Source organism: Athene noctua, chromosome 14 (assembly GCF_965140245.1).
Source record: "Athene noctua chromosome 14, bAthNoc1.hap1.1, whole genome shotgun sequence".
Taxonomy (NCBI): Eukaryota; Metazoa; Chordata; class Aves; order Strigiformes; family Strigidae; genus Athene; species Athene noctua.
Genome location: NC_134050.1, coordinates 17,950,177 through 17,962,555, shown reverse-complemented (window position 1 = coordinate 17,962,555; position 12,379 = coordinate 17,950,177). Strand labels below are relative to the sequence as shown.

Here is a 12,379-nt window from a genome sequence, read left to right as displayed (position 1 = left end):
TCCCGGCGCGGTGCCAGGACCTCACCCATTCCCAACACTGTTTCCTACACCGATGTACAGTTCACAAGATGAGGGCGCGTTTTCCAGCAGCACTGTCACATCCCAAATTACACCCTTCTTCTGGGTGACACCTGCAAAAGCAAACCTGAAGGTGCTTTAGTAGCAGCTCCAGCTGATGGGGAACCTGGGAGCAGGGGAGGGTTTGCACTGAGCATAGCAAAGTGACTCATCCAGGCCCTGGCCACCGTGTCCCAGCGCTGCGGGTGCTGGGGGAGATGTCCTGGGCATCATGGGCAGTGGCAATCCTGGTCCATCGATGCCAGCTGTCTGGGGCTGGTTTTGAGGCAGAGCTGGCCAGCAGCCTGCTTAAACATTTTTTGGCTGCCAGCACGGGCTGCAGTGACCTTGGGGAGACACTAAGTGAAGTTGCAAAAGACTTAGGCTGGGTGGTAACTGTTCCCTTGGAACAGCGTTTCTCACCCTGCAAACCCTGGTCCCGGTGGTGGGTGAGGGTGGCTCACCAGCAGCGGTCTGGGTGTCACTGGCAGGCAGGAGCCTTGACTGTGGCTCCATCCTCGTCAGGGCTGTTTGCAGAAACCTTTGAGCAGGGGGTGCTTTCACCCCAGTGGACCTTTGCCACCAGATCCTTCTCTTTCAGCCTTTCCCCTCGCTATTAAAAAAAAAAAAAAAAAAAAAAAAAAAGGCTTTATGCAGCAAAATGCTCACAGAGTTTAAGCCTGTGAGCTGCCCTGGTGTCTTCACTGGGTTTACTTGTTCCTGCCCTGCCTCGCTGGGCTACTACCAAACTTGGCATTGCCTGTCCCCATGTCCCACGCATTCTGTGGCCCTGCCCAAATCCCCACCACCCCTGTGTCACCTGCCTGCGCCTGACCCCGCTCAGTGTCGGACATCCTTCCGCATCCCCCGGCCCGTCCTCCTCCCCCGCGGCTGGGGACATGCCTGGCACCCACCTTGGGGAGGAGGGGACCTGCCTTACCCCGGCTGCCAGACCTGTCTGCTCCTCGGGGCAGGGATCTCGTGGTGTTTGCCTCACCCAAGTTATTTTGCAGCAGGCTGAAATTGCTGGGGATGGGCAACAACAACTCTGGCAGGCGCTGGCAGGAGGCAGCGTGACCAGCGGCTGACGGGATGGGGTGGTAAGCGGCAACGATGGCAGCGATTCATCGCCTCCCACGCCAGGATGTGATGGGGAGCACTGGGACCCGACTCACCTCGTCACCTGCCTTGAGCAATCCCTGCTCCGGTCCCTGGGGCCACGCGAGCCTGACTTGGGGCAGGGGGGTATTGGCTCGCCAGTGGGGGTTCCATGTATGATGCAAAGCTGTGCCTCCAGCCACATCTAAGCACACCATCCATCTCATTTTCTTTGCCAGCACTAGATGCCATTTAATTATTTCCTTTAATTTCCAGCCAAAGCTCCCCTGAGAAGACCATCATTTATGCAGTCACATCTTCTCTGTGTGACAAAGCACCGAAGCAACTGAGCCTTCTGTTCTGGGAGGAGGGTGGGCTCAAAAAGATGAGGGTCAACACCCCATGGTGACCCAAGGATCGGCTTAAAATTGCAATGTGTTTCCTTGGAGTGGGAGCAACCACTGAGCTTCCACTGGTGATTTGGTGAATCAATCCCGAGCTCCTGGGGCGGTTGTTGCTGTGTGAGTATGCCCATAAAAGCTCTTAATTCCTACCTATTTATTTTCACCTTCTAAACTCCAGTTTCACTTGCTGCCACAGCCAGCATTTTCCAACGTGCCTGCCTGAGGTTAAGATCTTGAACCCACGTTTAAGCACCTCGGCAAACACAGTCCGCGGCTTTGCACACCCTCTCTTTGAGCTTCTGCACACAGAACACCCTATTAATAATTATTTGCAGCGTGGGACTTGGCATCTCAGCCTCTCTGGCTGCAAACCCCTGAGTGTTTCCCAAGGCACTCTGCCACCAGGGTGGCTTAGGGTTAGGGTTATGACCACAAATGTGAAGATGCTTTGCCCTGTGCTCACAGTTGGAGGCACTTGTAGGTTATGGGTGGAGGGAGGTGCAGGAGCATCCCTGCAGGACACCGCAGCTGTGCCTGGGTCCTGCAGCCTCCAGCATCCTCTCCCACTGCAGCCAGGAGTCAGTCAAGCCGAACTGCTTGGACACTGCCAATGCAGATGTCTGTTAGCAGCTAAATACCTACCAATCTTCCCTCCCTGCAGCGCCACCATTTCATAAAAAATTCTTTTCTCTGTCATAGTGCTGAGCTGTTTGTTTGGTTTTTTTTTTTATCAGTGCAACTCTAAACTGACAGGTACAGTGAGTGGCAGATTAAGGGCATGCTCCTGGGCAAAGGTCTCCTACAAGCTCCTCAGGGCCAGCTGGCTGCAGCCTCTGATCTCTGGGGTCACGCGTCCCCCCAGAAACAAGAGCCACTTGTTCGGCACTGCTGGCAAGGCTGGGCTCGGCAGGCTGGCCTGCCCGCCTCTGAGCGGGGCAGGGGCATTGCCTTCTTCACGTGTCCTGGGGACGTCCCAAGCAGCGGCAGGTCAGTGCCGGGGGGGGGGCCCCAACACCAAGCAGAGGTAGTGCAGGATTGCTGGAAAATCAATGGCCAGAATGAAGTGCTCCCTTTGCACCCCTGTGCATGTGTTCATTTCTTTTCCTGGGGTGTAAACATGTGGAACACAGCAGGGCTCAAAGGGAGCCTGTCCCTGTGGGTGGTATGGTGCCGTGACCTGCTCCTGCCTTGCCCTGGACCCCAAACCTGAGATCAGAGAAGCTGATATTTAAGAGGAGGCTGAGGGGAGACCTCATCACCCTCTACAACTCCCTGAAAGGAGGTTGCAGAGAGGTGGGGATGAGTGTCTTTAACCAAATAACAAGCAATAGGAAAAGAGGGAATGGCCTCAAGCTGCCCAGGGCAGGGTCAGGCTGGCTCTGAGGAAGGATTTCTTTGCAGAAGGGATTGTTGGGCATTGGAATGGGCTGCCCAGGGCAGGGGGGGAGTCCCCATCCCTGGAGGGGTTGAAGAGTCGGGTTGACCAAGTGCTGAGGGATCTGGTGGAGTTGGGAACAGTCAGTGTGAGGTTAATGGTTGGACTAGATGATCTTCAAGGTCTTTTCCAACCTAGATGATTCTGTGAAGCATCCTGCAACCAGTCCCAGCAGCTAAACTCGCTTCAGGCTGTAGCAGCAGCAGGGGACCCTTGGGCACCAGCAACCCCTTGAATGAGGGAGATTAAAATGCCTCAGAAAGCCAAGACCTGAGGAGCATCCCAAGCATTAATGAACTTATTACAGATGCCTCTAAGACAGAAACAACAAGTTTGCCCTTGCAGCAGCAGGCGAAGCTGCAGGAGTCCTTGCCAGAGGGTGTTTTTGATGCTCCATGTTCAGAGCAGAGCAGGAAAGGGCAGTTTTGATGCCACAACTTTGGAGCAGGGCATTAAAGGGCAGTTTTGATGCTATATGTTTGAGCCATGGCCTGAAGCAGCTGCACTTGACCCTATATGATGTAACCCCACAAACTCTGAGTTTCCTTCCTGTTTTCCCATTTTGGACATGTTTTGCCCCATCATCCCCCGCCGTGCTGACAGTGCTGGAGGAAGGCACGTGGCACCTTCCCCCTGCCTCAGCAGCTCGCTCCCTGTGACGGCTCACGTGGGCCTGTCCCCACCACCCTTGACTCAGCTAATTCCCCTTTGCCTAAGATGTTGACCAAGCTCCTGCTGGTGCTGTCCAGGCATCAGCAAAGGCAATGGGTCTGAGTGGCAGAAGATGTCCAGGCCCACCATGGGTCTCTGTTCCCACCACCAGCTGCCACTGAAGCATCTGGCTGTGCACGGTGAGCACGGCTGAAGATGGGCATTTGGATCCCGGCACCGAGCCCAGTGGTATCTGACCTGCATAAAAGTGGGACGAATATCTGTACCTGCTTACTGGGCATGTTTTGAGCATCCCATAATTAATGTTTGCTCAGCAATTGAGTCTGACAGATGCTTAGTGTTATTAGCAAATGATGAGTAGCTGATGTTGTTGTTGCTACGTCAAAACACCTAATTTCAGCATCTGGACTGAGTGAAAGGGCCAGGGGCCAGACTGCCGGTGCCAAGACCCTGCCAGGCTTTGCATCTTTGGAGGTGGCTTCCTAACGAAGCCCTGCACACAGGCATCCCTGCCCTGCCCGCTCTAAGTTTGGACCCACATGGTGGCCACAGTGGCAGGGACAGGACCTGTGCTGGTGGCATGGTGGGGCCAGCAGCTCTCTTTGCTAGGCCGAGATGTGCAGAGCCCCTAGGCCTGGGGTAGCAGGAGTGGGATTGGGGACACAGATGCAAGAAGATATTTTGGGGGCCTAATTCAAAGCCCACTGAAGGTTTCTTGTGTATTTAACCCACCTTGACGTACCAGATAAAAGTGCTGGATGTCCGTAAAGGAGCACCAAGTTACCCCAGCCCTCCTCCCACACTGCTGAACACGGGTGTGAATGACAAGTGCTCACACGAGGATGTTCATTTATTCATTTATTTATTTGTTGGGGGGAAGAAAGCATTGCTGAGAGCAATGCTTGTGAAGCCTTTAAAAACCCCGACTTTCTGATTACATGAAGATTAAAAAACTGAAGCCACTGTCATCTTTTTCTTCTCCGTCCATAATCCCGCTGCCACCCAGCAGGCACTGCCCTGAGCAGCCAGTTTGTATTTTTTTTACCAGGCTGTTCTGGGGAGCTACCAGGGATTTGGGGTGTGTGTCCCTGGGCAGCACAGTGTCCTCTAGTGGCAACCGCTCACATCCAGCTCTGGGGAAAGAAACCTGCAAATGAATCTTGGGGACTGCTTGATTCCCAGAAAAATTAGGAGCAGACTCCAAATTGTCGCAGGAGAGGCATCGCTGTATGGGTGGGTGGCTTGGTGCCAGGCAGGGTCCAGAGCACACTCACGGACCCCGCCTGCCTTGAGCAGCCACACCGGGGACCCCCACCCATGGCCCTGGAGTCCCGTTTAAGCTCAGGCTGGGCACACAGTCCTGCCCTGGCCCCTGCAGGGCTGGCCTGCAGCCCACAGCCCCGGCTCTGCGTGGCTTGTGCTGTGGGCAGCCCATCTCCTGTCCTCTCTCCCAGAGGCACATTGGAGCTATGAGGCACCGCTGGTGCCTGGGTGAACCTCAGAGCTGAGTGTCCTACGGGTCTAGGTCTCCTAAGGGCACTCTGTGAGCAGCCTGCAGGCCTAAGGAAAGGTGACATGCGCTAGAATCTCTTCTATAAGGGGGAATAGATTGGGCTTCCTTTCTTCAACCTCATCATCCATTTCTAAAAAGTCTGTATGTCCTTGACAGCTTTGAAGCTTTTCTCCTTCTGCTGAGTTTGGCTGGAGCTTCCTGAAGGACTTGCTAGCACATCATCCTCCTCAGGAAACCAAGCTGAATGTGTCGGGTGACTCAGGGTCTTGAGGGCTTCCTTTAGGCAGAGGTCCTGGGAATACATCTTGGAGGCTGTCTGAGCACAGCCAAAGCTAGCATTTTTAGTGCTTGGTTTCATGCTTCCTTTAGCTCATGTGTGGGGCAGTAGCTTCATTTATTTCTTTGCAGAAGGGAAAAGTCCCCAGGTCCTACAGGGCAGGTAGATGGTAGTCCTCAGTGCCACAGCAAAGGTGCCCTTCCTTCCTGGAGCAGTTGCATCTTTTGGCTTTATCCTAAGACCTAAAGGACCGCTTATTAGGAGCAGAAATGAGGATCAAGTCTGCATGGTAGTCCTTGCTCTCATGCAATGCTCTCACCCCCTTTCCCTGAGGTTTGCTTGCTGTGGGTTAGGAAATCCTTCCCTCTCCATCAGGTTTGCCTTCAACTGGCCAGGTCCCCTGTGCTGCTGGGAGGGAGGACTGCTGGCCTGCAGCCCATCAGCAGCAGGAGGGGACCCAGGCAGAGGGTACACCCACATTTCGAGCTCCCTGGATGTTATGAAGCCCATCGTCAAAGAAAATGTGGGGCTGGATCTGGGCGAGGATGGGGCCCTTGGGAGCCCCGTCCATGAAGAAAGCCTCGTCAATGGCCAGACCCCATTCCCGGAGCGTCTTGATGGCTCGGATGCCCATGTCCCGGCCGCTGCGGGCGGTCACCAGGTAGGTGCGGATGGGGGATTTTTCCTGGCTGAACTTGTTGCGCATCTTTCCAAGGTGCATGGCAAAAGCCTTCAGGGGACCCTGGAAACACAGCAAGACACTTGGGTGTGGGTGGGAAACAAGGAGACATCTACATCTGCCTGTACAAGCCACTTGTTCCTCTTCCATGGTTTCTCAGTGCTCTGCAGAGCATGGAGTTGCCTGTGGGGTGCAGGACTGGCAATGCTGGGACTGGCGCTGTGCACTGGGGTGCTCGGGAGGAAGGTGAGAGTTGTGGTGCTTATCCTAATCTCAAGGTGACCAGGAAGGTACACCCCAGTGAGCAGTGCCTCTGGGTCTGAGTCCTGCAGGGACTTGCACAGCAAGAGGTCCCAGCCTACAAAAGGTGACATTGGGGGTAGCCACAACCCTGGATGTTTGAGAGGTGATGCTCACTTATAGGAGACATCAGGCCAGATCCATCTCCAGTGGGACTCCAGATCAGGCCCACACCAGGGACCAAGTGGTGGATGCAAAGGGAACCTCTAAGAGTTTGTGCTTTTTTTGGCTACTCATGGCAAAGCTCTAGCAGGAGAGATGCTCATGGTGGGTGCAGAGCCTGTGCGTGGCCACGACAGTGAAGAGTCTTGCTCACCTCTCCCATGGGCACAGCCTCCATCGCCCGCTCGTACTGCACTGCCCCCTCCAGCCCCTGCTCCCGGAAGACCTGGTCCGTCTCATCGGAGAAGAGCACGGCATCCCCATCGAACACCACGCGGAGAGGGGTGCTGGGGGCCTGCACCTCTTGCTGGAAGACAAGTGCTGCGGAGACCCCTGCGAGACAGAGCGAGCTGGGACTCAGGAGGGATACCCCCTCCTGGGGGCAGGTCCTCCCCATGCATCTGCTGTGGCCCCATCCCACACCCCAATATCGGGGTCTCAAGCCAGGGGGCTTTCGGTGGGGCCAGCCCAGCCTCTCTAGGGCTGTGTTATCCCCTGATGGGGATGGACAAGAAAGAACTGCTGCTCAGACACTCATGTCTGCAGAGATACTGAGCTCTGCTAAGAGGGGATGGGTAGTTGTGTAGGCACGAGCAGCCCTCCTCCTGGTGCTCACTCACCCTGCCAAGCCTGGCTTTAATGCCCAGATTTAGCACTTCGTGCTGTGAGTAATAGGGACTGGCACCTCCACTTGATTGGGGTAATTGGCTTAATTACAGGTCTTTTCCTACAGGCTGCTCCCTGCCCGCCCTCATCCATGGACCCAGGCCCCCGGATGAGAGACTCTTGTCAGAGCAATGATGCTCTTCAAGGAGACTCCAGGAATGTGCTGTGTAGCAAAGGAAAGCCCAGGCTGCAGATGGCTTCCTTCTGACCTTGAAGGACCTGGGCCAGCTGATGTGCTCATACCCAAGCAAATTAATAAGGAGGCAATTAACCCCATTAGAGCTGTTGGGGAGACTGCACTCCTTCCGATGCAGGTCAAGCATGTGCTTACATCTATCATGGAGCAGATGGTAACTGCAGGTATCAAAAAAGCAAATTTCTGTAGCACCCTCACAAAGCCCTGGGAACCACTGATGTACTTGCTTTGATCCAGGGAGCAGCCATGGGCATCATCTTTGGTTAGAAAGGCTTAAATGTCAGGCAGGGAATGACCAGCCCGTGGCAGAGCTATGGCCAGAATTATGCATAAAGAGCTTGGTGACTTGTGAAGGCATCTGAGAAACCTTGGTGTATTTGCAGGCTACTGGTGGCGACAGAGATTGAACTGTGCAGGACTGTAATCAATGTGCCATTCACCCCCTTGCCCATGTGGGAGAATGGGCTCTGGCACTGCCTCTTGGTACTGAGCTGCTTGGCAAAAGTGTGGTGGGTTTGGGGACATGAGATGGAGGGGAGAACGTACCTCTCCGGAGGGCGTTGCAGACATCTGTCCTGTCAGCTGAGAGAAAGAGCTTGACCCCGTGGGACTTCAGGTACTGTGTGGAGTCCTCATCGCTGACGAAGCAGAACTTGGAGATCTCCAGGCCTTCAGGTCAGGGGATGTGAGCAAAGTCTGTTATGGGGCAACATCCTCCTCGCCGCACCCACCTCCCCTCCCCAAGTCTCGGTGTGCTTTGCTGCAGAGCTCAGGGCAATTAATTCCCAGTGCTGCGTGGGGAACCCATCCATGTTCTTGCTGCATCTTCTTGCCCTTTTGCTCCTACGAAACTGTGAAGTGTAGTTAAATATTCTCTTCATCCCTCCTTTAAATGAGCTTTCCTGACAGCACTCTGAGATTTAATTTTTTTTAAAGAACTCTGTTTCTTTAGTCGCTGCCTGAGGATGCCCGGGCTGTGCAAAATGCTGACAGACTCCCTGGTGGGAAGGATATGGCTGAAGGGATCCGGGTGCCACCAAGGAGCCTGTACCCTGGGCAAGCTGCATGGGGCTGGCAGGAATTGGGCTTATTTTCAAAATACCTCCTTCCCCTTGTATCCCCTGGCTTTCTATTTGCCAGTGATGCTCCACTGTGGTGGCTTATCTGTTTCACAGCCTTCCGGGGGGAATCAGGCACCCTGGGGGAGGGGGTCCCCCTTACCGTAGTGCTTGGTGCTGTTGATGATACGCACGCCGCTCTCTGGGCTGTTGTTGGAGAGCACCAGGATGTCGAAGAGGTCCTTCTCTGCTGGGTTGCTCTCCAGGATCTTCTTGTTCACATACTGTGCTGCCTGCGAGGTAAAGATGAGACTTTTTTGAAAGGGCATGACAGCAATGGTTTGCTGAGGCTCTTCTGCACTAACCTTAATGGCCAGTGGTTTGTGATGCTGGCTGTGGCAAGGCCAGCATGTCATGGAGAGCCAGACAGAGCAATCATCCTGCAAAAGCCATTGCCAGGAGGGCAGGGAAGAGGATACCCCACCAGGGGGGAGGTGGACATGTGGGACTGGTGAGGAGAACAGGTCTCGATCCCCTGCAACAAGGCCAAGAGGCCAGGACAGGCATATCTGCACCCCGTGATAGGAGCTGAGATCTAAAGCTGGGAAAGCTGTGCTTTCCTCCCATCCTGCGAGTGTCTGCATGTGCCCCTGACCAGGCGTGTGGCTCACCTGGATGAAGGCAAAGGCTGTGCCTGGTTGCAGGGGCTTGTCTTGGTTGGATTTCTGGTGCCTTGTGTACTCCTCCTTGCCCTTCTCCAGGTAGAGCTTGTGCTCCTCCTCCAGGTTGAAGATGGCTCTGGTGGTCACTGCAATGACCAGTGCCTCACTGGGGTCTTTCTGCAGGACAGGGAGAAAAGAGGGGATAGGGGACAGCAAAAAAGGAGCTTGGGGAGGTGGGGTGGGCAGGGGACACAGGGCTCCACCGACCAGGGTGGTGGGGTTGGGCGTTGGAGGCATCACCCATTTGTCACCGTTCCTGATGCCAGAGGGCCTTTGGAGAAGAGGTACCAAGCCCAATCCATTTTCAGGCCACCAAGGATGAGGCAGGCAGTTGTGAAACCCTAACCTGTCTGGTAAGTGCCATATGCTCTGAGGACAGCTCACACCAGCGGGGATTGCTTCATAATTTTGCTGTTTGTGTGGCACAGCCACGGTCAACTCTTAGTTCTGAGCTAGGCACTGCTGGGTTTTACCCTTCATTTGTGTCTGTTCTGGAGTGTCTAAAAAAGTGTCTATGTATGTACAGAAGCTGTTGCTTTCTCCCTGGCTGCTCCAAAACTTGTGAGCAAATGCACCCATCCAGTCCATGTAACTGGATGTTCAGCCCATGTGGAAATCACACGGACCTCACTGGGACGAGGTGCCCAGCCCTGGGACAGGCCACTTCTGCTGAAGCCTAGACACAAGCAATTCAGGCCACCGCAGCTCTGGGTTGTGGTGTGTCCTCTCCTGCAGTGGCATTTCAAAACTTGCTTTAGAAATACAGGATGTGTGTTTTGTAACAAACAACCTTTTACCTGTTTCACATCAGTGTTTATGACTGTGCCTTCAGGCTCTGCCATCTTCGATTTCCAGCCTCAAAGAGAAAGTATACAGTTAAACCAATATTGATAATATTGGCTAATCGAGAGAGGGGGAAGAGTGGAAAGGAGAGAGGGGACATCCTACCCACGAAGTGGAGCAATCCAAACGAACCTGCTTCTGTTGGCAACAGCTTTGCTCTGAGAAAACCTAGTCTAAAAATTCCAGTTAAATATGGAAAAGTAGCTTTTCAACCACAGACCACTGCCTTTTTTTTTTTTTTTTTCCTTTTTCTTTTTCTCCTCCCTGAGGAATATTTTTCTCTGGGGGAAACTTCTGAAAGCAGTTGTGGAGCTTTTTCCCCAGCAAAATAAGTCTGTCTTTAAAAGCCAAAATAGGTCAGACCTTATGGGTAGGCTTCTAGTTCACATCCTTATTGCCTTTCTTGCTACTTTTGCTTGAATAGTGAATTTGTATCCACAAATAAGCAAGTTCACCACATGAACAGCTCATTTGCAGCTGTAAAAGGCCTGAGTAAGTAGAGATGTGTGGTGAGGGCTCAGGTGCAGGATGGGGCTGGTCTGCCCCTCCACAGCCCTGTGAGCCAGCCAGCCACTCCACTGAAGGTCTTGGTGCAGGCTGGGCTAAACCAGCTCTGGCAGATGAAAGTCTTGGAGGAGGGGGTTACAGGGTCTGCCTCTGCCTAGCAGCTGAATCATAAATCCCATTTATTTTTGCATACTCAGGTCCTGTGGTTTCTGTAACCACCACGCCGTACACTTCATTTCTATGCACTAGTCACTGTTAGAAGTGGACTCTTAGGATTCAGCCTGTAGAATGGGACTGTTCCCATTCCCACCAAGGGGGATCCCACAGGGGTTATTTCCACCCAGCAGCTCCTACAAGGACACTTCTCTGGAGAGCAGAGGCAGCTATGACTGCTCTACACAGATGTGCTGGGAATGGCAAGGGGGTTAAATCCTCATTTACCAGTTCCTGTGCTACCTAGTTAGTGGGCTGTGGGGCTGTGCAAGCACAGACCAGAGCCAGTACGCAGTGGGAAGGCCAAGTCAGGGTCTCCAGGGAGACCTGTCTTTTGCCCCAGTTTTCTTTAATTCATTTTTATTATTCAGGGACTGCAAAGTGGTGCCTGGGGTGGTAGGAAATGTGCTTGGCCAATGCTAGCCAGGAGAGCAAGAGCCTTGCCATGGGGGGCTCAATGCTTGCATGTGCCCTCCCTGACTGCCTGGGGGTGGAAAGCCCTGCCAGCACAGCTGCCCCCCAGCCAGGGGTGCCTGGAAATCCAGGAGATGCTGAGCATCCCTCCGCTTCCTCCGCCCACACCCCGTGCTGGAAAGGGGTCTCCTTCCCGAGAGCAGGGCAGGGGGTGGCAACCACCAGCCTCGCTGAGCAGGGTGAAGCTTTCCTCTGACAGAATTTCAGCCCAGTAATTTTCTCAAAGTGAAAATTAAACGAGAGGAGGCAACAGAGCTGAGCAGCCCTTCCTGGAGGGAGAACACCGCCTCTAATTTCTGCTCTGTTTTCCCAAGCGCTGCAAACCAAGTCTGACTTCTGCTTTCCCTCCACCTGCCCCTAATAACGGCAGCACTGTGTACGCACAGATACACCCGTCCCCAGAGGCCTCCGCGGCGAGCACCCCATGCACGCAGTGCCGGACACACAGGAGAGCCTTTCGGGCGGACGCTCGCTGGTCCCGGCAGCCCAGCCTAGTGCTGCGCAGCACGGCGCAGATATTACCCCACTGCACGCAGATTTTGCTAGAGAGAAAAGGCAAAACTCACCGCGAGCGCTGCCTCTGCTCCCCAGCGCAGCCTGTCCAGCGCCAGCATCCAAACTTTGTCCAGGATGCTGCTGTTTATATTTCCCCCTCCCCGTGCTGGCAGGAAGCGGGCAGGAGCCAGGCCGGGGTGCAGCTCGTCTCCCCGGTGTGCTGGGATTTGTAGGCAGCTGGGCAGGTTGGCGTCGTGCCCAGGCCAGACTGCATTTCCCAGCTGGCGCCGCACCGGCGGCTCACGGCCGCCCAGGCCTGGCCACGGCCACGGCCACGGCCACGGCCACGCTCTGGGAAAGGGGCTCAGCCCTGGTCCTGCTTTTCGGGGTCCCCCAGAGCTTGTGCTCACTTGCCGCTCGCTGCCCACAAGTGCTGCAGCGATGTCTATTTCTGTAGCTGGGGTGTTTATAGCATGTCTCCAGACTTCTCATTTCCCAGGCCTTGAAGACATAATGGTTTGTTTTCAACTGAAAATACAGGGGTATCTGTCCAAGAGCAGTTGCAGCGTATGCAGGCAGCTGGGCCAGGGAGAAGGGCTGGTGCAGAG

The 12,379-nt window shown here is 54.4% G+C and overlaps 1 protein-coding gene across 2 annotated transcripts; it reads right to left on the bottom strand.

Annotated features, from left to right (window-relative positions):
- Positions 1-4,524: 4,524 nt before the first annotated feature.
- Positions 4,525-11,963, bottom strand: LOC141965854 (cytosolic 5'-nucleotidase 1A-like). 2 transcript variants are annotated; one of them, XM_074917992.1, is made up of 7 exons: positions 11,843-11,947; positions 10,037-10,095; positions 9,189-9,356; positions 8,681-8,810; positions 8,006-8,128; positions 6,752-6,930; positions 4,525-6,198 (listed from the first exon to the last, which is right to left on the bottom strand). In XM_074917992.1, the coding sequence occupies exons 2-7, from the start codon at positions 10,079-10,081 to the stop codon at positions 5,896-5,898; spliced, it is 948 nt and encodes a 315-aa protein (XP_074774093.1). In that variant the 5' UTR covers positions 10,082-10,095; positions 11,843-11,947; the 3' UTR covers positions 4,525-5,895. The 2 variants fall into 2 exon arrangements, with proteins under 2 accessions (XP_074774093.1, XP_074774092.1); XM_074917991.1 differs by lacking the exon at positions 10,037-10,095 and having other exon boundaries at positions 11,843-11,963.
- Between the last annotated feature and the right edge of the window lie 416 nt (positions 11,964-12,379).

What these genes read in the sequence shown, in the direction of transcription:
- LOC141965854 (XM_074917991.1), bottom strand. Translation starts at nt 11,890, where the DNA reads ATGCTGGCGCTGGACAGGCTGCGCTGGGGAGCAGAGGCAGCGCTCGCG. An exon ending in CAACAGCACCAAGCACTACG is followed by an intron (nt 8,129 to 8,680) that starts GTAAGGGGGACC and finishes CCTGACCTGAAG; the next exon opens with GCCTGGAGATCTCCAAGTTC. An exon ending in CTGCAACGCCCTCCGGAGAG is followed by an intron (nt 6,931 to 8,005) that starts GTACGTTCTCCC and finishes TCTGTCTCGCAG; the next exon opens with GGGTCTCCGCAGCACTTGTC.